The 26,283-nt window shown below is 36.8% G+C and overlaps 1 protein-coding gene, 1 long non-coding RNA gene and 1 other non-coding gene across 3 annotated transcripts; 1 reads left to right on the top strand and 2 right to left on the bottom strand.

Moving 5' to 3' along the window:
- Positions 1 to 718: 718 nt before the first annotated feature.
- On the bottom strand, positions 719 to 825 carry LOC141635241 (small nucleolar RNA R71). Its single transcript, XR_012539940.1, has one exon. It is a non-coding gene; the product is annotated as a small nucleolar RNA R71 (small nucleolar RNA).
- Positions 826 to 17,477: 16,652 nt separating this feature from the next.
- Positions 17,478 to 18,996, bottom strand: LOC141633139 (uncharacterized). Its single transcript, XR_012537940.1, has 3 exons — positions 18,126 to 18,996; positions 17,936 to 18,036; positions 17,478 to 17,850 (listed from the first exon to the last, which is right to left on the bottom strand). It is a non-coding gene; the product is annotated as an uncharacterized LOC141633139 (long non-coding RNA).
- Positions 18,997 to 21,001: 2,005 nt separating this feature from the next.
- LOC141631341 (protein FAR1-RELATED SEQUENCE 5-like) lies at positions 21,002 to 22,638 on the top strand. Its single transcript, XM_074444025.1, has 2 exons — positions 21,002 to 21,857; positions 22,094 to 22,638. The coding sequence occupies exons 1-2, from the start codon at positions 21,002 to 21,004 to the stop codon at positions 22,636 to 22,638; spliced, it is 1,401 nt and encodes a 466-aa protein (XP_074300126.1).
- Positions 22,639 to 26,283: the final 3,645 nt, after the last annotated feature.

Genomic DNA, 26,283 nt, shown 5'->3' with positions numbered 1-26,283 from the left:
TCGTTGCCGGGGAAACGGTTTTATTGCTTTTTGAATTGTCGATTTTTATCTTGTTTTCCTTTGTCTTGGGGAACACTTGTTCCTTGAGACCGTTACTTATCACTTATATAGAAATTTTTGTCTTATGCCCAGGTCCTCACGCAAGGGAGAATTGCTTTCACCGGATTCCGATCCCGAGAGAACCTTTAGGAGAAGACGACGGTTTTGGAAGGAAGTGAAAGAAGCCTCTTCTCTCGTACAAGCCGAAAGTGCTAGAAAGTCTTACTTAGACGATCTAGAAACCCTTGAAGAGGAGGAGGTTTCAAGTTCATCATCTCCACCACCATCACCATCTACTACCAAAAACATGGTGAAACTTTCCGATCACTCAAAGCCCACCGCGGCCATGCTTCCGGCCGGAATCACAACTACTCAAATCACCGCGCCGGACTTCGAGATCAAACCGGCTTTCATTAGCCTTGTGGAGAGGAAGCAATTTGGGGGAAGTCCTTTGGAGGATCCCAATTTGCATGTGCAAAATTTTTGTGACTATTGCTCCATGATCCGTCAAACGGGCGTCACCCAAGCCCAAATAAGGGTAATACTTTTCCCTTTCTCTTTGAAGGACAAGGCCAAGCTTTGGATCAATAGCCTTGACCGCACCGCCATGGGAATTACCAATTGGGAGACTTTGGCTCTTACTTTTTATCAAATGTTTTTTCCACCGGAGAAAACTCAAACTTTGAGGAGCCAAATTACCGGATTCCGTCAACAAGCTCTTGAGAGCTTATATGAGGCTTGGGAGAGGTACAAATAGCTTCAAAGACAATGCCCACATCATGGGCTAGATGATTGGTTTCTAGCAATAACATTCTACAATGGATGTTGTGCCGAGTCCCGACGGATTCTTGATTCCGCCAACAATGGGCGGTTTGATCAAATTGACACTGACCTTGTTCATGCCACGATCGAATCTATGGCGTTCCATGATGCCCAATATGTTAATTCCCGAGTTGTCCCATCCAAAGGGAAAGAAGAAGCCTCCAACAACTCCGTTTTGCTAGGTCAAATTGCCTTGCTCCAACAACAATTGGCGGAAAGGGATGCTAGAGATTCCGTTTAAGAAGTCAATGCCATGTCCTCAACAAGCCAAATCGTTGTGTGTGAAGGTTGCGGAGGTGCGGGTCATTATGCCGCTCATTTCCAAGCTCCCATTGAAGAGGTAAATGCCTTTCTAGCTTTAAGACAAAATGCACAAAATGCTTATCCACCGGGTACATTCTCAAACACATATAACCCAAATTCAAGATTTCACCCGAATATGTCTTATAGAAGCAACAATGTGCTAAATCCTCAACCACAATCCCAACCACAACAAAATGCCTATGTCCCTTAACAACAAAAATATATCCCTCCACTGGGTTATCAAAATCAACAAAGGCCCCCACAAAACAATTTCCAACAAAATCAACCTCCACCACAAAATGCCCAACAAAACAACCAAGAGGGAGGTAAGCTTGAGGGCTTGATAATCCGTATGCAAAAGGAATTGTTGGCTCAAATCCAAAAGAATGAGCAAGCTCAAAATGCCGCAATCAAAATGTTGGAACAACAAATGGCTCAATTGGCCTCATCTAGCTCTTCAAGGAAATCGGGTCAACTACCCCCTCAAGGTGAGCAACCACATGCTACCCTTAATGCTATCTCCTTAAGAAGTGGTACAAAATATGATAGGCCATCCATGCCCAAGGAATATGAGGAAGTACTTGTTGAGTTGGAGATTTCTCCAAATGATAAGGAAATTGAGGAAATTCCCAAGAAAGTGGATGACCCACTTGTTGTTGAGAAAGTCAAGGAAGTGGAGGATGCTCCTCCAAAGAAAGATGTTGAAGCAAAGATTCCGGAAAAAGTCAAAGTGCCATTTCCTCATAGGTTGGCAAAGCATCAAAAGAATTCTCAATTCGGTAAATTCATGGAAGTTGTGAAGAATCTACACGTAACCGTTCCTTTTACCGAATTAATCACTCAAATCCCTTCTTATACTAAGTTCATGAAAGACATTTTAACTAAGAAGAGGACTTTTGATGAGGTTGAAACAATAGCTCTCACCGCCGAGGTGAGTGCTCTTTTGCAAAACAAGTCCCCTCCTAAGTTAAAAGACTCCGGTAGCTTTTCTATTCCATGCACAATTGGCACCTACCAAATTGATAAAGCTTTATGCGATTTAGGTGCTAGTGTGAGTGTAATACCTTACTCTATTTGTGCTAAGCTTAATATGGGAGTCTTAAAATGCACTAGTGTCACATTGCAAATGGCGGACCGTTCTATAAAACGCCCTTTGGGAGTTTTGGAGGATGTTCCCGTTAAGGTTGGTAAGTTTTTCATTCCGGTTGATTTTATTGTTCTTGACATGGCCGAAGATGCCCAAATCCCAATCATTTTGGGAAGACCATTTTTACACACCACAGGTGCGTTGATTGATATCAAGAACGGTAAAATTACATTGGAAGTGGGTGACGATAAGGTCACATATAATTTGAATAGTGCCAAGAAGAGTCCTATGATAGAAGAGTCTTGTTATTCTATTGACATTTTGGATGTTTTTGACATTGTTATAGAAGACTCTACACCTCGATCTTTATCTAAAGATCCCTTGGAGGCACTCTTGCTTTTAGAATCATTTGCAGGTGATGATGAGATTGGAAATGAGGAGATTGATGCTTTGGAGCAAGAATTGGATAGAGAGGAGCTATCATTGGAGGAGAGCTCACACTTTATAGGCTTGGTTGCTACACCTCAAGATGTTGAGGTACAAAAACCCGAGCTTAAGCCCCTTCCTTCCAATTTGAGGTATGCTTTTCTAGATGATGAGGGGATGTATCCGGTAATCGTTAGTGCTAAATTAGATGAGAGTCAATTGGCTAAATTGCTTCATGTCTTAAGGTCTCATAAGAAAGCCATTGGTTATAAACTTGACGATTTAAAAGGCATAAGTCCCGAATTTTGCATGCACCGAATCAATCTTGAGGAAGATCATAAACCATGTGTCCAAGGTCAAAGACGACTAAATCCTAACATGCAAGAAGTGGTCAAAAAGGAAGTGCTTAAATTGTTAGATGCGGGAATTATCTATGCGATTTCCGATTCTAAATGGGTGAGTCCGGTCCAAGTGGTTCCTAAGAAAGGAGGAACCACCGTAGTAAAAAATGATAAAAATGATAAAAATGAGTTAATTCCAACTAGAATCGTGATGGGTTGGAGAATATGCATTGACTATAGGAGGCTAAATCTAGCCACCAAGAAAGACCACTACCCATTACCTTTTATTGACCAAATGTTGGAAAGGTTGGCATGTCACAAATATTTTTGCTACTTAGATGGTTATTCCGGGTTCTTTCAAATACCCATTCACCTGGATGACCAAGAGAAGATCACGTTTACATGTCCCTATGGTACATTTGCCTACCGTATAATGCCTTTTGGTCTTTGTAATGCCCCGCCACTTTCCAATGTTGCATGATAAGCATCTTTTCCGACTACATTGAGTCTATCATGGAGGTGTTTATGGATGATTTTAGTGTCTATGGTTCTTCTTTTGATGCTTGTTTGACTAACTTGTCCAAAGTTTTGAAGCGTTGTGAAGAAGTTGATTTGGTGTTGAATTGGGAAAAGTGCCACTTCATGGTAAATGAAGGAGTGGTGCTTGGTCATATTGTTTTGGAAAGAGGAATTGAAGTGGACCGTGCTAAGGTCCAAGTTATTGAGCAACTACCCCCACCGGTAAATGTGAAGAGTGTAAGGAGTTTCTTAGGCCATGCGGGTTTCTACCGCCGTTTTATTAAAGATTTTTCTAAGATTGCCAAACCCCTTACGGAGCTTCTTTTAAAAGATGCTCCCTTTGTGTTTACTAACGATTGTCTTGAGTCTTTTAATAGGATCAAGAAGGCTTTGATTTCCGCACCTATCATCCAATCACCGGATTGGAACTTGCCATTCGAGTTCATGTGTGATGCAAGTGACTATGCGGTAGGTGCCGTGCTAGGACAAACAAAGGACAAGGTTCTTCATGCTATCTACTACGCTAGCAAAAACTTGGATGCGGATCAAATCAATTATGCCACCACGGAGAAAGAGCTACTTGCCATTGTCTATGCCTTAGATAAATTCCGCTCTTACTTGATCTGTTCCAAAGTCATTGTTCATACCGATCATGCCGCATTGAAGCATCTCTTAGCCAAACAAGAAGGTAAGCCGAGGTTGATAAGATGGATCTTGCTCTTGCAAGAATTTGATCTTGATATTAAAGACAAGAAGGGGGCCGAAAATGTTGTTGCCGATCACCTATCCCGTTTGAAGTTCAATGATGGAGGTATTGAGTTACCTATTGATGATTCCTTCGCCGATGATGTTCTAATGATGTTGGAAGCCAATACTCCTTGGTATGCCGACATAGACAAATACTTAGTTGGAAGAGAGTTGCCACCCAACCTTTCATATCAACAAAGGAAGAAGTTCTTACATGATGCCAAGTTCTTCCTATGGGATGATCCACATTTGTTCAAGCATTGCTCCGATGGGCTATTCCGGAGATGTATCCCATAATGGGATGTGAAAGGGGTGCTAGAAGGATGTCATTCTTCTCCTTATGGTGGTCATAATGGACCATCCAAGACCGTTGCAAAGGTGTTGTAATCCGGCTTCTATTGGCCAACTATGTTCTAAGATGCCAAAAATTTCGTGATGGCTTGTGATGCTTGCCAAAGGACGGGCTCCATATCAAGAAGGCACAAGATGCCCCTAAATGGTATCTTGGAAGTAGAGGTGTTCGATGTTTGGGGCATAGATTATCAAGGACCGTTTCCTTCCTCAAAAGGGAATCGGTATATTTTGGTTGCCATTGATTATGTCTCTAAATGGGTAGAGGCAATTGCTACTCCTACCAATGATGCTCGTAACGTGATTAAATTGTTCAAGAATATCATATTCCCGAGTTTCGGTGTTCCAAGAGCAATCATTAGTGATCGTGGTACTCACTTCGGTGAGAAACAACTTGATGCTTTGTTGGAAAAATATGGAGTCTATCATAGAAGAGGCTTGGCTTATCATCTACAAACGAGTGGCCAAGTGGAGGTTTCTAACCGTGAGATCAAGTCCATACTTGAAAAAGTTGTTTCCAAATCACGAAAGGATTGGAGTATGAAGCTCGATAACACCTTATGGGCCTACCGTACCGCGTTTAAGACACCTATTGGTACCTCACCATATAGGTTGGTCTATGGAAAGGCGTGCCATCTTCCCGTTGAGATGGAACAAAAGGTTTTTTGGGCAATTAAGGAGCTTAACATGGACCCAAAATTGAGTGGAGAGAAGCGGTTGTTGCAACCCAATGAACTCGATGAATTCCGCTTGCAAGCTTATGAGAGCTCCCGTCTCTACAAGGAGAAAACAAAAGATGGCATGATAAGAAGATCTTGAACAAGGAATTTCAAATTGGTGATAAGATCTTGCTATTCAATTCCTGATACAAGCTATTTCCGGGAAAGTTACGATCACGGTGGACCGGTCCATATACCGTCATAAATGTCAACAAGTTCGGTTCCGTTGAAGTGATGACCACCAAGGGCGAAAAATTCAAGGCAAACGGTCATCGTTTGAAGCTCTACCATGAGAATGTGATCGTTGGTGTGATAGAGGAAATGACAGTTAAACCTCTACCAAAGAAAGCTTGACCCGAATCAAGTTTTTTCGTCATGCGGGACGTTAAACCAGCGCTTCTTGGGAGGCAACCCAAGCTTTTAATTGCTTTTGTTTATTTTCATTTTTAATTTTCTGCAATTTATTGTTTTTCGTAGATTAGTAATAAAATACTCGACTTAATGATGTTTCTTTTTGTGATTTTTAGGTGAAAATGAAGAAAGGAGAATTTGAAGTGCATTTGACACGCAACCCCAAGCAAAAACCCCGTTCGGAGACGTGGTTTTGAAAAAACGAGAAAATAATTCACGTCCATAAACGAGGAAGTCAAAAAGCGGGATTTGCAGTCAACCCCGATCGGGGTTGGTGGCCCCGATCGGGGTCGTGGTTATGTGGCTCTTGTTTGGCTATTTCATACGGGTAAGTAAAAAAAAAAAGAAAACTTCTATCATTCCTACCCCTACCCGACGGTACACTCCTCATCTCTATCTCCATTATTTTCTTCACTTTTTCTACCTAAAATCACAAGAAACTTCAAGTTCTTCATCAATTTTGCAAGATTCCATCATCCATTAACATCAAATTGAAAAATGGCACCAAGAAAAGCTCCTTCACAAGGTGCTTGTAAGAGAAGGAGAGGTGAGGCGGAGCCTTCAAATGCAGCGGCGGATGTCCAAATGGAGGAAGTCCCACAATGGCATGACCCGGAATATCCGAATGTGATCTTCAATTCACAAGCTCAATACAACAATTGGGTTATTTTTAAAAGCAAAGGTATGGAACCAACAAAATTCATTAACCAAGCATCTCTAAACAATATTGGAATAGAGAAAAATGTTAAAGCTTTGTTTAAAAATCTTGGCATGAAAACTTGTTATACCATGAATTATAAGACCTTCCTCGAACTCACCCTTGAGTTCTTGAGCTCTTTCGAGTTTCATAGGTCTAGGAAACCCGGTTTTATTGTTTTTGTTACTTTTCGTTTGTTTAATGAAGATCATAGGTTGGACTTAGCGGATTTTGCCGCTATCTTTGATTTGCCTCACAAAGACTTACCCACCGAATCACCGGATGATTATAACCCCGTTTTAACTTGGGATGCCATTTCTCACTTGACTTTTCCGGGTTGGGATCATACCACCACATCAATTTTCATTATCCCGACATAAGGATTTGGCAAAGGTTTATGGGATAGACCTTTTTTGGGAGAAATGAACCTCACTCGGTGAGGAAGATTGAGTTAGAAATCTTGGGTGCTTTCTTGAATGTTAATGGTGATGAGAAGTGGGGAATCAATATCCCCTACCACTTTGCGGTCCACTTGACCAAACAATGTAATGTCAAGAATAGTTGCATTGTCCTAGGAGGTTTGGTCACTAAAATTGCTCACCATTTGTGTAGGTTTAACCAAGAGACTACCGATTTGAGACCATTTCTTGAGTCTAGGTCTAAGGGAGTTGGTCTTGATTATGAATATTTTCTTTCTTTTAAATGGTTTAAAGATGCTCATCCCAACATGATTTGGAAGATAGGTAGGCAAGAGTCCATCCGTCTACCCGAGGAAAAGAAAGAAATAAAGGCTTTGGTTCACACTAAGCCTCGTCGTGGAAGTGACCCCTTTGTTAGACCGACCTACCATTTAGCCCTTAGAGGTGAGTCAACTACCACCGTTGAGAGACGTGTGGGAGGTTAATCCTCCCAAGCACGTCACTCCACCTTTAGCATTGAGTCACCATCTAGCATAGAAATGATGAATATGATGCGGGAAATGAACTTAGGTGTTAATCAAATTCGTGATGACCAACGACTTGCATTGCAGTCTATTTATGATCATTTTGCTAGGCAAGGAGTTATCCAACCCGAGGGGTCACGCCCTTCATTTTATACTTATCCCCCGGGTGGATTTCCTCCTCCATCTCCTATTCCCCCTTCCCCTCCTAACAATGATGCAGGTACATTTGCTCAATATGAACCCGGCCCGGATTTTTGTGGTTCGGATTATGGGGTTGAGGCATTGCCAGGAGGCTATGGAGGATATGGAGGCTATGGTGGCTATGGAGGTTATGGTGGCTATGGTGGGATTAGTAGCTATGGTGATGGTCTTGGTAGTGACCAAGATATTGGTGAGTATGTGACTCCTCTTCAAGGGGATGACTCAAGTGGAAGTGGCCAACAAGGAGAATCAAGTGGTAGTGGCAAGAAGAAAAAGAAAGGGAGGAAGGGGTTCAATTTTTGGCCCTTTTCTTAGTTGATTGATGAAGAAATTCCCCGAATTCATGCTAGCTTGGGGGAGGGGGGGGGGGGGGGAAGGGGCTAGCAAGTTGAGTAAATTTTTAATTGCTTTGCATATTAGTTTAGATCTTGCAACTCATTAAACATAACCTCTAGTCCTTCTTGTTTTGTGCTTTGAGCCATTTTTATGGTTTGATTGAGTGATTTGAACAATTGGCACATTGAGGACAATGTGATGTTTAGCTTGGGGAAAGATTGAATTTGCATATAGTGTAGTTTGCATGTAGTGTAGAAAATTTGAAAATTTTTGAGAGAAATTTTGCTTTGTGCTTGCTTGTAGTCTACTTTCCTCTTTGCTTATCCTAATAATAGCTTGTTGCTAATGATTTATTCTTTAATGATGGGATATTAGCTACATGGGGATGTCTTGACATAGTAGGTGGGAGATGGAGAATGAACCGAATAGGCTTGATCTTGACCTTTGGCAAGCTACAAAATTGGTAAGGTAGAACCTCCTTTAAGGCCATTTCATCTTTATTTGGTCTCACTTAGGTGAGAGTAGGTGTCTCCTTATAATGTGTGTTACATCAAAACGCACAAGTATGGAACTCATATCATTTCTTGGTAAGCATGCATTCATTTGTTTTAGCATTTTGGAGCCATTCACATGATATTTTAGCCTTTTTGACCCCTTCACAAAATTTATCCTTAGCTACATCATTAAAATTGCCTACCCTTGTTGAGCTAGTAGCTTTATTGGATAGTATTTGGGTGCTCATTGGGATATGTTTTATTGTTGGAAGTCATGTGAGCTTGGTCTTAATGCTCAAAAAGAAAAAAAATGAAAGAAAGAAAAAGTGAAAAAAATGATGAAAAAGAAAAATGAAAAAATGAAGAAAGAAAAAAAATGAATGAATGAGAAAAAGCATGAAAAAAAAAGAAGTATGCATTGAAAAAGGAAAGAAAGAAAAGAAGAAGAAAAGATATGAGAAATTCTCAAGCATTATTTATATCATTTTGGAGAATTGTCTTATGGTTTGAATTGCAAAATTGGGTTAGAATTTGGGATTGAGCATCCTTGCATTTTGGTAGTTGCTAGCTTGACTTAGCTCCACATTACCATAATTCATTTGTTCACCTTTCCACCCATGTCTTATTTGCCTTCTTCCTACCCATTTGGCTTCTTTATCGTGCTTACATTTGATTATCTTTGCTTGCTAGTTTTGACATGTTTACCATATTAGATTGCGGGCACATTGTTATAAGTTGATGATAGTTGAGTGTTAATTCACAAAAATTGTCCTTTCACATATAAAAGAGTTTGACTGTCCCGTGAGAGTCCATTAGTCAAAAGATCATGCAAGAGCTTAGAGGTTCATTCAAAGTTTTCTATGCTACGCCGCCGTGTAAATCTCATCCATGTCTTGCTTTATTCCTTGCCCATGTTGTTTAGGGTTTTTAAGTCATTATGCTTAGCTTGTTTAGGATATAGCAATTGATGGGATTTGGTTTCTTGCTTGAGGACAAGCAAGGGTTTAGCTTGGGGAAGTTTGATATGTTCATTTTATATATACTTTTACCACTCATTTTAGCTCGGTTTCTATTATTTTTCATACTTTAATTAGTATATTTTTGAGCTAATTTTGTGTTCTAGGTGTATTGTTGTGTTTGTTACGGTTTTGTAGGAATCTAAGCATTTAGAGGCTTTGTCCTATGATTTTGTACACCAAGTTCACTAAGCTAAACAAGGCCAAATATTGGACTAAGTGTGTGAAGATTGCTTGGGTTTTGCATGGAGATTAGTGGATTGAAGTAAGGAATTACAAGTGAAGCCAAATGAAAAGTCAAGCCCAAAATGAAGGTCCATATTAAGGTGCAAGCATTGGATGCCAAGAGAGCTTAGGATGCCAGAAATTTAGAGCATTACCGGGTGATTAAGGAGCATTAAAACACGAGCATAGAGATTCCTCACGTAATTAATCAAGAATTAAGGCGATTAACCAAGGAACACACGACCCCGATCGGGGCCATATGCTCATTGAATTTTTACGTTTTGCTCTTCCTCTCCTATAAATAGGAGAGGTATTCCAAGGTTTTAGGCATCCAATTTTACGTCCAAGTTTACTTACAATAAGCCTCAAGCATTATATTTTCTCTCATTAATTTTCATTTCAATTTATAAGTTGTTAAGCATTCCATAGTTAATCTTTCAACATTTTGTACTACAAACTATTGTTTAAGTATTTGATATTCAAGCTTTTGGTTAATTGTTCTTCCATATAAGTTCTCCTTTATAAGGTATTTCTAATTCCAAGTTTACAATTTACATTATTGTTTTAGTTATCACATAATTATTATAATCAAGTATCTCATTTTACATTAGCATTGTTCTTTCACATGTTATATCATCTAATTAATATAAATCATATAACCATGCTTAATATTTCTTATAATTTAGTTTGCAATTCACATTTTAGTATGAGTAGCTAAATTTCCTAGTCTAAAGGCTAGGGGAGCCATGCAAAATCAAATATATAACATGATTAAATAAGTTCATAATAATATTGTTCAATTGTTTCCATCATATGTTTGCTTTGTTAAGCTTAATCTTTGATTATCGGCCGTAGTCGTAGATTAAATTTGTTCATTCGTTCTAAAGTCGAGAGGCACGGAATTGAATTAGACTAAGCATGTGTGGTAGGACGACCTAGTCATGGACGAGAGTTTTTCTAGGACCCGGTCTATTGTTGATACTAATGCCGTAAGGTGGGTATCTTTAAGCCTAAGCAATTGACAAAATTATTAGTATCAAGTTTATCATGTTCATATGTTTACCTTTGCATGAGTGACCCGAACCCTTTAGACTATCTGTTATCATATTATTTACATTGCATTTTTATTAATCATCAACCAAACAAACCAAACTCAAATCGTAATCGGCCTTGATAAAAATCTACCCATAGCAATTCACGACGTAATTCCCGTTTCCTTGTGTTCGACCCCTATTACTACATTAATTTGTGTCTAGGGAAATTATCATTGCATAGGTACGCGATAAGTCTATCTGCAATGGCTAGAGCTTGTCGGTGCACCGCGGAGGTGTTGACGTTGATGGAGCTCCCATATCATGGATTAATTTCACCAGTCAATTTTCCGGCTTCTTCACTTTCATGAATTGCATTTTTCGGCTCTAAATTTTCGATTTCTTCGATGGTAGAGTTAGATTTCTGAAATCTTACTCCGTTTATTGTAGAATCTCGCATTTCGATTGAATTTTGCAAAAAAAAAAAAAAAAAAAATACTAACAACGATAATCTGGGTATTTCTTAATTTGTAAAAATTTGGTGGTTTGATTGATTTTATTGAAAAATTGGTGGGCAGTTCAATTCAAGTTTGGTTTTTTACCAATTTGAGAAAGTTATTTTAGGGATTTGATTGAATCTTTATTGCGAAACAGCTAGGAATTGGTTGATTAATGTTGTTTTTCATATCGGTTGGAAACTGGTGTTATTGCTACTGTGTTTTATTCGGAGTTATAAATTAGAATTTTCATTTGTCTCTTGAACCAGGTTTGCAGCGTCAAGGTTTATGGAGGAGAATATGCAATCGGGTATTCAAATCTGCAATACTGATGTTGTTGTGGTTAGTTTTTTTTCTTTTCATTTTTTTCCTACGACTAATAAATTGTCGATTAAAACTTAACTTCTAGAACTCAATAATCAATAGTTGAGGGCTACATATGAGAAAATTCAATCAAAAAAAATCTATCCGAGATACACATATCAATACCCTAGATACACAAATCGATTTGTGTATCCAGGAGTATTGATATGTGTGTCTGAGATACTAATTTGCGCATTTAGAGTGGTTGTAGGGGGCAGGTTTTGTGTGGTGGTCAGGGGAAATAACTGTTATGTATCAAGATTCCAATGGGGTGGATACATGAAGCACTGTTACTAGATACATGTATGAATAATACTAGATACATGTATGATTTATGTATCCTTTTTCCTTAATGTGAGTAGGAATACGACAAGAGACTATGTCTAAATTCAGGTTGATGTGTGACTTGTTTGTATAACAGGGGCAACAACATTTGGTTATAGATAGACTGGTATTTATTGATGACACAATGACATTTCAACAGAATGTCGTTGATATGTTAATAATGAGTTTTCATTGCAGGAAAACCAGGAAGCTTTATCGACTTCGGGTCAGGAATGAAACTCCCCACAAAAGGATAATAATGATGAAGAGAGGCCTGCTGGTTTTAACATTCACCCACGCACCAAAGATTCTCGCCTCTCGATCCGACCTTCCATCAACCAGGTAAAAGCGCAAGACGGACTTCATTTAATGTGAAACCATCTCATTCTAACATTATAACCTACTCAAACCACAACCTTTTCCAAAGTAGTACTATTATTGTACTTAAGTTACCCCCTCTTTCCTGCACTTGTGCCAATTTGGTATGTCAATTGGTTTGTTATTCTTAGGTACTTCTGGTGTCATTCTGAAAGAGAATCTAACGATCGAGGTCCTGTTTGGTAAACATGTAAGGCGTCTTTGGTGTATTTAAGGCTTTTAGCATAAATAAGAAAGGCGACTAATTCAATCTCAAACGGTAAAGTCATAGACATACACATAAGAGGTTATAAAGAGCGTAATTATTCTCTCCATCTATTTTATACAATCTATTATTCTCTCAAACAGTAAAGTCATAGGCTTTAAGATATGGACTTGATAAATCATTTAGTATGGCATATACATGTAAAAACGAAATGAGAGTGGGTCTAGTAAATGTAAGTGCTGTGGCCTGTGGATATGGATACATAACGGTAATTTAACTTTCCTTTCTCTCCATCTATTTTATTATTCTCTATTTCTCTCATTATTCTTTTTAAAATGCAGAACCGTTTTAAGTAAAAGAAAAAAAAAACTTTCGTGAATGTCCATACCTTGACATTGGCCTGCATATCTACATTTCAGGAATAACTGACAGTTGGCTTTTTCATCTACCATGTATTTCAGGAGTTACTTAGAAATGGAGCGTAGGCTGAAGGTTTATGTATAGGATGAGGGAGAGCTGCCAATTATGCACGACGGTCCTTGCATGAACCTTTACACAATCAAGGGAAGATTTATCCATGAGATCGAGTATGGGCCGTGTAAATTTTGAACCAGAGACCCAAGTCATGCCCATGTTTATTTCATGCCCTTCAGCGTCGCATGTATGATTTATGTATCCTTTTTCTTGAATGAATAAGGTGCGGGGGTTCTGAGCAGGGTTTGTGCATCCTTTTTCCTGAATGTGTGAGCAGTCATGTCTCGATTCTCAAAGGCTTTGGCTAGCCTTTTGCTTTTCCTCCTTATGGAATCATCCGAGTTCATCCAGATGTCCCGATTCTCATATAGGAAGTGTATTAATAAATGAGGAGAGATGTTGCTGTAGCAACTTCAACTATGAGTAATACCCCCAGAAACCTCGGATTTGAATTATTGTACTGTTGGCTCTATTGCATTCCTTACTTTTTCTCAATTTTAGCCAACTTATCTGCTTCTGTCACATTCAGTATTCCTCCTGAAACCTCGAACAATAAGAGGGAATATTTTGGAAATGCCTACAAGATAACACTAAGAAGGAACCTTTCGGAAGGCCAGTTAATCGGGGGAATGTCGACATAATGGAGGCTCATGTCAAAATCTTTCATCAGTACATCATCTTTTAGTTTGGGTTTTAGTTTTTATGAATTGAATAATTAGTAGCTTGTGCATTGAACAGTACCCTCTCTTGGACAGAAACACTCAGACATTACACAAGCTACTCAGAAGGCCAACTGCAGGAATTTGCTAAACTGTTAGCAGGCTTTCACCCATCTGCTCCTGAAAATAAGCTCAAAGCGGGTTACAAGAAGTACTAAAAACCTAAAGTCGGATCAGTTGCCTTTCGACCTCCTTTAAAAGCCCTTTTGTCTTAAATTGCCTAGATTTTTAAGCAGTCGAGACTTCATTGACATTCTTGATTCAATGGAGATCTTAAGTTTCATTGACAGTAGAACTACCATCATCTATAGTGCTGTCTAAGGATTCGTCGATTTAATGTGATGTAGTTGCGAATTAAAAGTTCTATTAACTCTGATTTCATTCATATATACAAAGAGGATTTATTCTCCATATCATTTTATTGGCTTCTCATAACATCCAAGTCACTGTATTTTTTAAGCATTGTTGCACTGATATAAAAAAACGACAACACTAACTCGATCCAAATTTAATTTAATTCACTCTAATCGCTGTACTCGTGTAAGTTAAAGTGAATTGGAACCGAAACTAACCCAATCAAAATCTAGACGTTATTCCATTTTATTAGTTTATTGTAAGACCGTCTCAATCATTTATTTACAATTTTCATGTTAAATATGTGTATCTAGTAAGGTAAATCTAGTCTCATTTCTTTTTCTTAATTTCACAATTTCAGCCGCATGCATAGGAGTGTATCTAGTGTTCTAAATATGTGTATCTAATAAGATACAAGAGTGTATCTAACTAGCTAAAAGTATACTTATGTATCTAATAACTTAAAGGAATGTATCTAGCTAGCTAAAAATATGTATCTAGTAACTTAAACGAGTGTATCTAGTTAGTTAAATGTATGTACCTAGTAATTTAAAGGAGTGTATATAGCAATCTACGGGTATGTATCTATTAACTTAAGCGAGTGTATCTAGCTAACTAAAGTTATGTTTCTATTAACTTAAAGAAATGTATCTAGGAAGCTACGAGTATGTATCTGGCAAGCTACGGGTATGTATCTAGCAACTTAAACGAGCGTATCGAGCTAGCTAAAGAGGTATGTATCTAGTAATTTAAAGGAGTGTATATAGCAATCTACGGGTATGTATCTAGTAACTTAAACGAGTGTATCTAGCTAGTTAAAGGTATATACCTAGTAATTTAAAGGAGTGTATATAGCAATCTACGGGTATGTATCTAGTAACTTAAACGAGTGTATCTAGCTAACTAAAGTTATGTTTCTATTAACTTAAAGAAGTGTATCTAGGAAGCTACGAGTATGTATCTGGCAAGCTACGGGTATGTATCGAACAATTTAAACGAGCGTATCGAGCTAGCTAAAAAAGTTAAATCAGCATATCAACGATGAAGTTGAAAAAACATCAAACAAGAGGACAATCACTATCTGAAAGGAAAATGAAGAGTAAAAAGGCAGATGATGACATATTTGTAGGACAAACTTTCTTTTAATACTGTGATATCAATTTTGTTAAAAAATGCCAACAATATCACAGTCCATATCATAAATCGTCAGGCGACGTCGTTGGCCAACACAGATTGCCACAATGAACTGCGGAGCCACCACCGTCGTGACCACCATCACTAGTATACTTGAATTTCGCCGACGGGATGTCTTCAAATTCGAAATTTTACAACCAGGACACAAAGTAGTATTATTTTTTCAAAAATCTAATTCATTTTACCTAAATCTAGCAATAAAATCACAAAGCATCACCATCACCCGGAAACGACGGCACGATACCACAGCCCACGCACAGACGATGCCGCCGACTTATCTTGAGCACATAACATATATTTTTAACTCAAAATATTCCACAGAAGCATAAAATGCTACGACTATTTCGAAATTTTGCAGACAAATTCATAGATCTAACATTACTATATCGCTTTTTACAGCCTAAGCGTTTATAGGGAAGGGCCTTCAGGAATTCGCTCGTCGAGAAGTGAAGAGATGGTGGAGAAATTGGACGAAATGAAGCCGAGTTATAGAGAAAAACTCGGCGGTGCATCGTCGTCGGGATGGTCGATGAAGGTGTCGCCGTCGTAAGGTGGTTGGCGGCGACGATCGGCGACTTATCTTGGTGGTGGAGACGATGTGGGTTTGGTATGGGTAATTGTTGGATATTTAGTTTGTTTATGATAAGGTTGGGCCTTAGGTTAGTTAAGAGGGGGTGGGCTTTGCGTGGATGTTTGAAAATCAGTGTTTTGTACCAAGTTAAATACAGTTCGTATGGAAGTAGTGGTTCGCAGGAGGATCCTATTTATATATATATATATATATATATATATATATATATATATATATATATATATATATATATATATATATATATATATATATATATATATAAAGTTTAGTTCTTGTGAGTTTTGGTTCTTATGGTGAGTTGTGAGTTTGTGCTTGGAAATCTCAGCCACTAGATTATATTAGAGATGAATGGCCAAGATCTAATCTTACCTGTCATATAAAATCACTGTCATTTACTTATTTTCTCTTTTTTCTAGTGCTACTCTTTTTTTTTTTACTCTAATTTTTTTATCTTTTTTTTTACCTCGTGTTATTATGCTTTTTTTTTTTACAACTTTGATTTTTTTTTTCTCTTATGTTTTTCTCTAATGTTCTCATTATGTTACCTTTTTTTTCTTTATCTTTTTGTACCATATTTTTTTTTTACTTGAAATTTTTTTTACTCTTATTTTTTTTACCTCGTGATATTATGTTGTTTCTGTGCTACTTTTTTTTTTTACTTTGATTTTTTTCCTCTTTTTTTTTTTTTTACCATATGTTATTGTGCTGTTATTGTGCTCTTATTGTTATTCCGTTGTTATTCTGCTGTCACTTTGATTTTTTTTACGACTTTGATTTTTTTTTTTCTTTTTTTTTACCACGTGTCATTGTGCTGTTATTCTGCTGTTATTGTGATGTTATTCCGGTGTCACTTTGATTTTTTTACTACTTTGATTTTTTTTACTACTTTGATTTTTTTACTCTTATTTTTACCGCATGTTATTGTGCTGTTATTCTGGTGTTATGTGATGTTATTCCGGTCCCACTTTGATTTTTTTTACGACTTTGATTTTTTTTAATTTTTTACCACGTGTTATTGTGTTGTTATTCTACTGTTATTCTGCTGTTATTGTGATGTTATTCCAGTGTCACTTTGATTTTTTTTTTTACCGCATGTTATTGTGCTGTTATTCTGGTGTTATTGTGATGTTATTCCGGTGTCTCTTTAATTTTTTTTTACTACTTTGATTTTTTTACTCTTTTTTTTTAACACATGTTATTGTGCTATTATTCTGGTGTATTGTTATTCTGGTGTTATTGTGATGTTATTCCGGTATCACTTTAATTTTTTTTCTCTTTTTTTACCACGTGTTATTGTGTTGTTATTCTGGTGGTATTGTTATTCTGGTGTTATTGTGATGTTATTCCGGGGTCACTTTGATTTTTTTACTCTTTTTTTCCCCGTGTTATTGTGCTGTTATTGTAGTGTTATTGTGGTGATATTGTAGTTTTATCCGTGTGTTATTGGAGTATTATTCTGGTGTTATTGTTGTGTTATTGTAATGTCATTGTTATCTTTCGCAACTTCAATTTTCAATAACAGCACTAGTGACTGAATTAGGGCCTTCAACATATTATTTATACAATTCAAACATATCATACACTAGTAACTGAATCAATCTCCACACCACCATCATCACCATACCGTACAATCACCAACCATATAAGTAAAAGTCGTCGACACATAACGTACAATCAGAAAGAACTTGTTATTAAATTGATCCTTTCATACTCCACTACTAAACTACATTAAACAACAATAGTCCCCTTGGACTTTATTAAATTCATCCTTTCATACTCCACTTGCCAACAAATCACCAAATAACAAATCATTAGATTTCTATCCACTTGAAGCCTAGTAAATCTCAACATCTCAGTATCTTATTACTGTCCACCTACCTGACTAGCTATGGCTAAACCGTTAGCTAAAAGTGATGACGTCAGTCAGACTTGTAAGCAAATTTTGAATGCATCCATTTGAGTTGCGCCTAGTCGCGCAGCTAAGGAAGCAGCTAAGGTTACACAAAATGTCACTGCTATTACTCTTGTGAATAAGTAGAAGCCTGCAAAAATACATGAAATCATCAATTTTATTTAACCTGCGCGATCAAACCCAATATTTACAGAATTACAGCTAGATTGACTTACCATTTTTAAGGAAACGGCCAAACTGAAGATCTTTTAGACTAGGCGGTAATAAATCGACTTGCTTGGTTAACCTCCATAAGAGTATAAATGCCATCAAGTACCTAAACAATACAAAAGCCAGACGATTAATTACTTCGATCTTTTCTGTAAAACAGAATGCTAACAACTTGGGTATCGAGAAGCGGCTTACTGTGAGAGCACATGTGCAATGGCTGCTCCACTGACCCCTATATGACATGTAAATATAAAGATTGGATCCATTATGATATTTGCACCATCTGCCGCAACTATCACACATACAAAAATTTTGTGCCACTGTGTCATTAATCCAACCACGATACCCACATTCATTTTGTGCTTCCTTCTTCAATGAAGCTCTGCATTTCCAGGCGCCATTTCAAGTTGTCATTGGCGTAGTTCCTTCTCAAATACTCCTGGGGATTGAGTTGGCAATTCCTCGGATTGAGTTGAAAAGTAACGCATTCACATTAAATCTAAATTCACCAGAACACTTAATATTGTCAAGTAACATAACAAGAAGCGTTTATCACCGGCTACAATCGTCTCTGATAGTAAGACATCGCCAACACGATCTCGACTAACTTTACGCTTTTCGTACCTTAATTCTGTCAACTAACAAAGAACGATGTGTTTTCCCTGACTAATATTGCCTTTGCTATGATCGGAAATAATGGACAAACGAAGCTTTTTAATGGCAGAATCTATCAAAAATTCGGGCTGTTTGATAATCTGTTCATCTTTAGAAGAATAGAAATCAATGATGCTGCTTGTTCAACTAAATTCGCAACTTCTTACTCGATTCTCGATTCCTCCTGTTGATCCCGTATCAAAATCTCGTGAATTGTAACCAACTGATGAAGTTATTTTAGGGTTAGAAGTATCGAAATCAAAATGAGATTATCAGTGCCGAATACTCGAATTGCATGAACTAAACTGCAGAAAAACAAAAATTAAATCAATTGTAATGTGGAGAAATGGGGGAATTAAATTAATTTGGATTTGTGATTTGTGATTTGGGGAAAAGACTCAATTGCATGAACAGACTCGATTTATACTTTATTTGTCTGATATTTTTTTTTTTTTTAAATGTGATGAGATTTAATCTCAGCCCTTGTTTTTGTTCATTCAATTGCTGAGATTTGTGAGCAAACAAACTCACAACTCACCGTAAGAAACAAACTCACGAGATCCCGCCTATATATATATATGTATATATATATATGTATATATATATACATATATATATATATATATACATATATATATATATATAGACATATATATATATATATAGACATATATATATATATATAGACATATATATATATATATATATATATATATATATATATATATATATATAGATATATATATATATAGAGGCGGGATCCGGTGAGAACGAACACTCGGTGGAAACAGTGAGAACGGCCTACAATAGTAGGATTTTATACAAAAAATAGCACGGGATACCTCGAAAATCCTACGCGACTAACCTTACTGTTTTGACAAAAAAATCCAAAATATCTCTTTCTCTCTCTACTTTCCAAAACTTTTCCCCCAAATCAAAACAAATATTTCCGCGAAAAACCTAGAAAATTCCGCGAAAACCATAAAACTACAGCTGCCAAAATTGACGAAATTGATCATAATCAATGCCATTGATCATCTAATGGATGTACGATTATTATATTTTTCTGATTGATTTTGTGTGATTGATGCATGAACAATCGATTTTGTGATTTCGATTGGCATTCCAGTATTATTTCAATCGTAGAAAATTATGGATGTTGAGGGTTCTAGCGATTTGGGGAACATCGATGCCATTGTTCAAATTGCTTAGCAATGATATCGCGATCATCATCTCATCTAGGTATGTACATCGCAAATTAGTTGAGATAGCCTTTTTTATAAATCGTTTCATTAAAATCGTCTGATTGATGTATCTATTGATCATTTTGATGCGTATTCATACTAATTTAAACATATGAAGACAGATTATTACGCTTGCTGATCATGTTTTATTAGCTTTGATTGGTATTATAAATTGATGAGTCGATGGATAAGAACAGATTTGTCTTATCGATCCGGTTAGTGTATGTGATATGCAATTTGTTTTAGAGTTGATTATTATATTTCTTGATCATGTTTCTTATGCACGCTATATAAAGATTCTGTTTAGTTCAATAGCATGTATATTAGTATAATTGATGTAATTGCCTTATATGGAAAACGTCCCTGGTAGAATAACGAAACCGCCCTTAATTAACCAAGTGAGTATATGAATAGCGTATCCATTAGTATAGTTGATGCGTTTGTGTTTTTTGACTTATCTAGAATTATAATTAAGGGATATACCGATTCGTGTCATAATAAGCATTTGACTTTCTTCCTATGTCAAAATTATTAGACGTGATTGGTGTATCTTGACGTCTACGTTAAGTAGTCAGTAATGAAAAATACGATATGTCAGCGATCAGGCACAAATTTCTGTGGTTTTTTGTTTTCTAATTGATTTTGTGCTTTTGACTAAATTAGCGTACCTGAAATTATATTTATTGTGCATCGATTATTTGAACTCGCGCTTATACCCATATCTTGTTCTCTTTTTGTGTAGTGTGCATAGATGCGAGCTCACCAATCATCGAGACAACCCGAAGGAAAAAAATACCGTATGTGCGCCTTTAATTGAAGCCTGTTTTGGGTATGATCTTTGATAAACTAGAGGATGGGCTAGAATTCTATAAGGCTTATCTTTGCTAACTCGGTTTTAAAATAAGGAAGTCGACGCAACGAAACATAGACGGGGTTGTCATGACTAAGTACTGTGTGTGCAGTAAGGCTGGAGAAAGTAAGCCTAGAGGGAAGGTAAAAAAGAGACAGAGAACTAGAATTTTATGTAATGCAAAGATTTTTTTTTTTTGAAGAAATGAAAAAGGACAATATGTGATTGTTGACTTTCATGAAGGTCACACCCACCTCCTCTCAACACCAAACACCGTGGTGCATTTGACCGAGTCACGAGAATTAACCCTTATACAGAAAACCATGATTGTTGAGAATTCTAAAGTGAATAAGGGGCCTGTGCAAAGCTTTAGCATGTTCAAAGAGTACGTGAAAGGGTATCAAAATGTAGGGGCATCACTCGAGGTCTTCAAAATTATTTGGAGGGATGTGAAGAAATTTATTAAAGGGTATGGCGCGCAAATGATGATTGAAAATTTCATGCACAAAAAAGCCATGTATAGTTCGTACTACTTTGATTTTGATGTTGACGATCGTGGTCGACTATCTAGGGTTTGTTGGTTTGACCCTATAGCTATAAAGAATTACAGTCTCTTTGGTGATATGACGTCTTTTGACACGACGTTTAATATGAACACATATAAAATGATATTTGCAACTTTCACGGGGGTTGACCATCACAAAAAATGTTCAACATTTGGAGCAGGACTTGTAAGGAAAGAGACTGATGAGGATTTCGTATGGCTGTTTCGGAATTTTCTGAGCGCAATGAGCAATAAGTATCCTGTGTGCATAATTACTGATCAAGATAGAGGCATAAAAGCAGGGGTTAAAACAGTGTTCAGGGACAAAACTCAGCACAGATATTCCATGTGGCATATCATGAAAAAGCTACCAGACAAGATCGAAACTACGCTATATCGAGAAACTAACTTCATGAAAGAGTTGTGCTCCTGTGTTTGGGCAGAAGATATCGAACCGTCTGAGTTTGAGGAATGGTGGTGCTCAGTTATATCCTCGTACAGGCTGACCGACAATGAATGGTTAGATACGATGTTTGACAAAAGGGCTTCTTGGATCCCATCATATTTCAGGGATTTATTTATGGGTGGACTAATGAGAACCACGTCCAGGTCTGAGTCCGAGAATAGCTTTTTCGGTAATTTCATGAACCCAAACTTAACTTTGGTTGAGTTTCTTATGAGGTTTGAAAGTGCTATGGACGCTCAACGATGGAAACAGTCCAAATTAATAGCCGAGTAAAAAAACTCCTTCCCTGATCTAGAACGCCTCACCCTTTGGAAAAACACGCTCGAGTTCTACACTTTGGTGATGTTTTTAAGAATTTAAAAAGAGTGGGTGGTGCTTGTTTCACCTGTGGTGTTAAAATATTAGGGGTTACTACCAAAGTGACAAAGATCCCCATTATTGATCGTGAAAAAGACAAGGTTTACTATGTTAACTTTATCTCTGACGAAATGAAAGTGAACTGCACCTGTAAAAAGTTCGAGAGACATGGAATTTTGTGCCGTCATGCGCTTTACGTGTTGAAAGAACAAGGCCTTTACAATGTTCCAGATCAGTATCTGTTAAGTAGGTGGAGCAAATTGGCAACATGTCAGCCGATTTGTAATAATGTGCCACATACTTTAATTGAAGATTGTAACTCATTATATGTTAGACGACACAAAATTGATACCTTATGGTCCGAGGTGTTCTCGTGTGTGACGCTCGCTGAACAAAAACCTGAGTATGTTGATGAATTGCTGGGCATTTTGAAAGGTTTTAAAGGCAAGATAAGCGCACAAACCAGTACGTCAGAATGTAGTAGTAGTAGTAACACGGGTGATAGGCTGAGAAACAAGAATAGGGAACTTGAGATGCTCTTAGGAACAAAAATACCAAAGGAAGTGGTTGTCTTACTTCCTATTCAGTCATAAACAAAAGGGTCTGGAAAAAGAATGATGTCCCAAAAGGAACAAGCTACAAAAGAATAGAAGAAAGCGCCCTGGAAATGCAAAGCTTGCGGAGAATTAGGATTCAATGATAGTCGGAATTGTCCCGGGAGAGTATGATTCCATGATACAGGTACGCTATTAATTTTGGTGCATTCATTATTACAGAATACTGATAGCAGATTGAATTTGTTTAGTTGGTACATAATTAAGGAATAGTATTGTTGTATCTAATCAAATTTGTAACCTTTAATGTTTTATAGCCTTTTTTTCGTTTCAGGAATGAACAACGAAAAGAGTTGCGTATCACATACACAAATATAATGAATAATGGCGGGAGGATTTGAGACTTCATTTTTGAGCTGTTTTATGGGATTATTGAACATTTTTTATTTTGATTTTTGTTATGATTTATGAGCGTATCTTCAAAGTATTATATGTGCATCTATCAAGGCTGAAAGTGTATCTATCGGAGTTGTGAATGGAAACTATACATGTTAACCTATACAATACATGGATGACAGAAATTAATAGATTTTGATAGGAAGAGTTCTTGTGTATTTTTGTTATAGCTATGATGAATTGATAAACGTGAATTGTCAGCTAATTTCCATTAACTGATGATTTCAGTTTTATGTGAAAATAAAAACGCGTGTATATTAACACGATTGTTGCACATCTTTTACATTAGAAGCGTACCTGGCAGTATTATATGAAAATAAATAGCGTAAATATTTATAAATGATGATTCGCGAATTTAAGTTCCATAGACAAAATTAATATTGTATGACGTCTAATTTTCCAACGACAAAAACGGTTACACGTATTGGTGAGTTTAAGTAAAAACTAAAAAAAGCGTGTATGTTAACATGATTGTTGCACATGTTTTACGTGAAAAGCGTACCTACTAGTATTCTGAGTAGATAAAAAACCGTGAATGTTAATAAACGATGATTCGAAGTTGAAATTGTGGAATCCTGAAACTAATGAACAGTCAGTTGTTCAATTGAAAAGTGAAATATCATACTTGAGTATGCAAATGATTTTGACGTATTTGAAAATATATTGGTGTGTGTCAGTGATAAGATGGCGTAACTAGTAACATAATTCCTGCATACAAGTTATAAGCCCAACATTCGACAATGAACCAAGGTGAGAGTTACACCTTTTTTATCTCCAAAAAGTTTTTAAAACATAAACATCAACCAAAAAAACAGAATGTGTAACCATTCTTGCACACTGCCAACTCCAATGAAGATGGATTATCCAAAATGATGTCTAGCAAATTGGCATAAAAGTCGGTCACTTGACACAACTATTGAACAAAAGATCAGATTATATTTTTCATTAGACCTCTAGACAATCCACAAACACGAAAAAGACGGTCAAAATGAGGGACCATGCCCTACCATTACACGTTGCCGAGTTAAGAATGTCTGAGCATTCGTGGGAATATATTCTAGACAATTATGCCATCCAACAAAATGACATAAACTAGTGTTTAATGGACATAGCGGTTGAATAGGCTCAGTTTGCCTTTACATGACACAACAAATAATAAGTCGTATTTTACACCATTACGCCTTTCAGAAAATGAACCACACATACTCCTTGGTTGATTGCTAGTAGCCACACATCTTCCAAACAAACACTTGTCGTCCATTAAAACATCTGCATGTCAAACACAATAATTAAAATCTGATAACCCGTGATTTAAATGGTTGTATTAAGGTAAAACTGGAAATGAGGGTAAAACATAAAGGAAAATAATATAAGACCTCTCTCTGATTCTCTTGCCATCGTAACAAACTTAACGCAACTGCCCTTCGAAATGAAGGCAAACCCTTGAAATTGCTCGCAGCTATCCACAAGGATCGGTCCCGGCCAGCCTCCAACCATTTCAGTACATAGACACCGCAATCGTGTCTTCACAAGCATAGCGACAATAATTAACATTAAAGGCTGACTTGAATGGAAATAACTGATGATAACGATAGTGGAAAGGAGTAAGAATGATTAACTTACATGTTTGTCTGTTGAGGAACATTAAGAGTCTCAAATGGAAAGAGGGGAACACCTACAAAGTGTTTGTACCCTTTGGAACGGCATAAAATCGTAGTGACATTGCTAACCTGAAAAAGGAGAATAAAAATGAACGTACTATATATGGAGAAAACAGAGAAAAATTATATAGTAAAAAAGATAGAAACTAATAATATGTACCACGTCCGCATCGATCTCTATATCAGCCGAATATCCTTGGTACGTAATGAGTTTAAGATATAGTTCGTCTTCTCCTCCATATCACACACTATGATAAACCAGTGGCTATCTTCTATAATGGGTATAAACATCTGAAAGCCAAATTAAAAATTCGTGTAAGATGACTAAAACTAGGGTTATATTCAAATAGACAAAATGCAGTTATTAGATATCCAAAGAAAACATATAGTGTACTTACAGCTTTAACACACGTCCCATCATTTGACATATAGGATGTTTTAATGTAATTGCGGCCAAGTGTTCTATCTCATTTGTGGATTAAGGTCTTTGCAATGAACAAAAAACATCATCATATTTCTATGACACATTATTCGTTAAAAAAATGTTAATTGAGAAACAGCTACAAAAATTATACTAACTCGTGCGGTTGTTGGGATATACAACAATTCTGGCTTGAGTAAGGTTGAATAGATCCCGAACATATCAATTACCTAAAATGAAAAAAATGAAATGTTGTTTTGTACTAAATAAAAATACTAAGAGACAAATATGGTCTTGGATAAAATGAAAATATACCATATCAGCGACCCATTTCCGAGGCCTCAAAGAGGACATGCCTTCTTTTGTTACTTCCCCAAAGTTTGTCACAACTACTGCATCACTACAAAATCAAATATACGGTATATACAAAAAAGTCATTATGTGGAATTAACAAAAAAGTCAAAAATTCAAGCTGATATTGTAAGTATATTATTAATATTTAGCTGCATCTCCCTATGATGGAAGGAACACGTAATCCAAGAGATGCGAATCAGAATATACCACTTGTTGTTCAACCGCTTGCTTCCTTTATAAGATGGATGAAAACACATAATTGGTTGATATCGAAAAACACTAACAGATCATGAACATTTATACTAATTTTAAAATGTTTGCTTACCCAGTCCTGACATTAAGACGCCTTGCAGCTATTGAAACTTGTTGTGACAGATCATTCTGGGCACTTGAAAGGAGAGCAAAACAATATTTCAACTTCTGCCTAAAAAGGATCTTGCCAAGCTTTCTTGGCCTAACTTTGTAAAGTGCAAGATATATTGCATTTTTATTGTGGATAATGTAACTACTGAAGTATATAGCTTATTTAGACGACAAAAAAATGTAACTTACGTTTATGACTTGGGTCTTGAGCATTTGACGACAGCCTGTATATATCTCCATGTAACACATCAGGTAAATGCCATCATCCACAATATCAAGCGCATGTGACTTGGGTACGAACTCTTCACATTTGAAAAACTGTACTGTCTTGAATCTGCTCGAACGAGGGATCATGACGGAACGAATAAAGTCCCTCTAAAAAAAATCCAAACAAAAATTAGCAAACATATTTGGAGAACTAATTAGGCA

The sequence above is a fragment of the Silene latifolia genome, chromosome Y, assembly GCF_048544455.1.
Source record: "Silene latifolia isolate original U9 population chromosome Y, ASM4854445v1, whole genome shotgun sequence".
Taxonomy (NCBI): domain Eukaryota; kingdom Viridiplantae; phylum Streptophyta; class Magnoliopsida; order Caryophyllales; family Caryophyllaceae; genus Silene; species Silene latifolia.
The sequence above is the reverse complement of the archived record's forward strand: the minus strand, read 5'-3'. Positions and strand labels throughout refer to the sequence as shown.

What these genes read in the sequence shown, in the direction of transcription:
- LOC141631341 (XM_074444025.1), top strand. Translation starts at nt 21,002, where the DNA reads ATGATTGTTGAGAATTCTAAAGTGAATAAGGGGCCTGTGCAAAGCTTT. An exon ending in GTCCGAGAATAGCTTTTTCG is followed by an intron (nt 21,858 to 22,093) that starts GTAATTTCATGA and finishes TTAAAATATTAG; the next exon opens with GGGTTACTACCAAAGTGACA.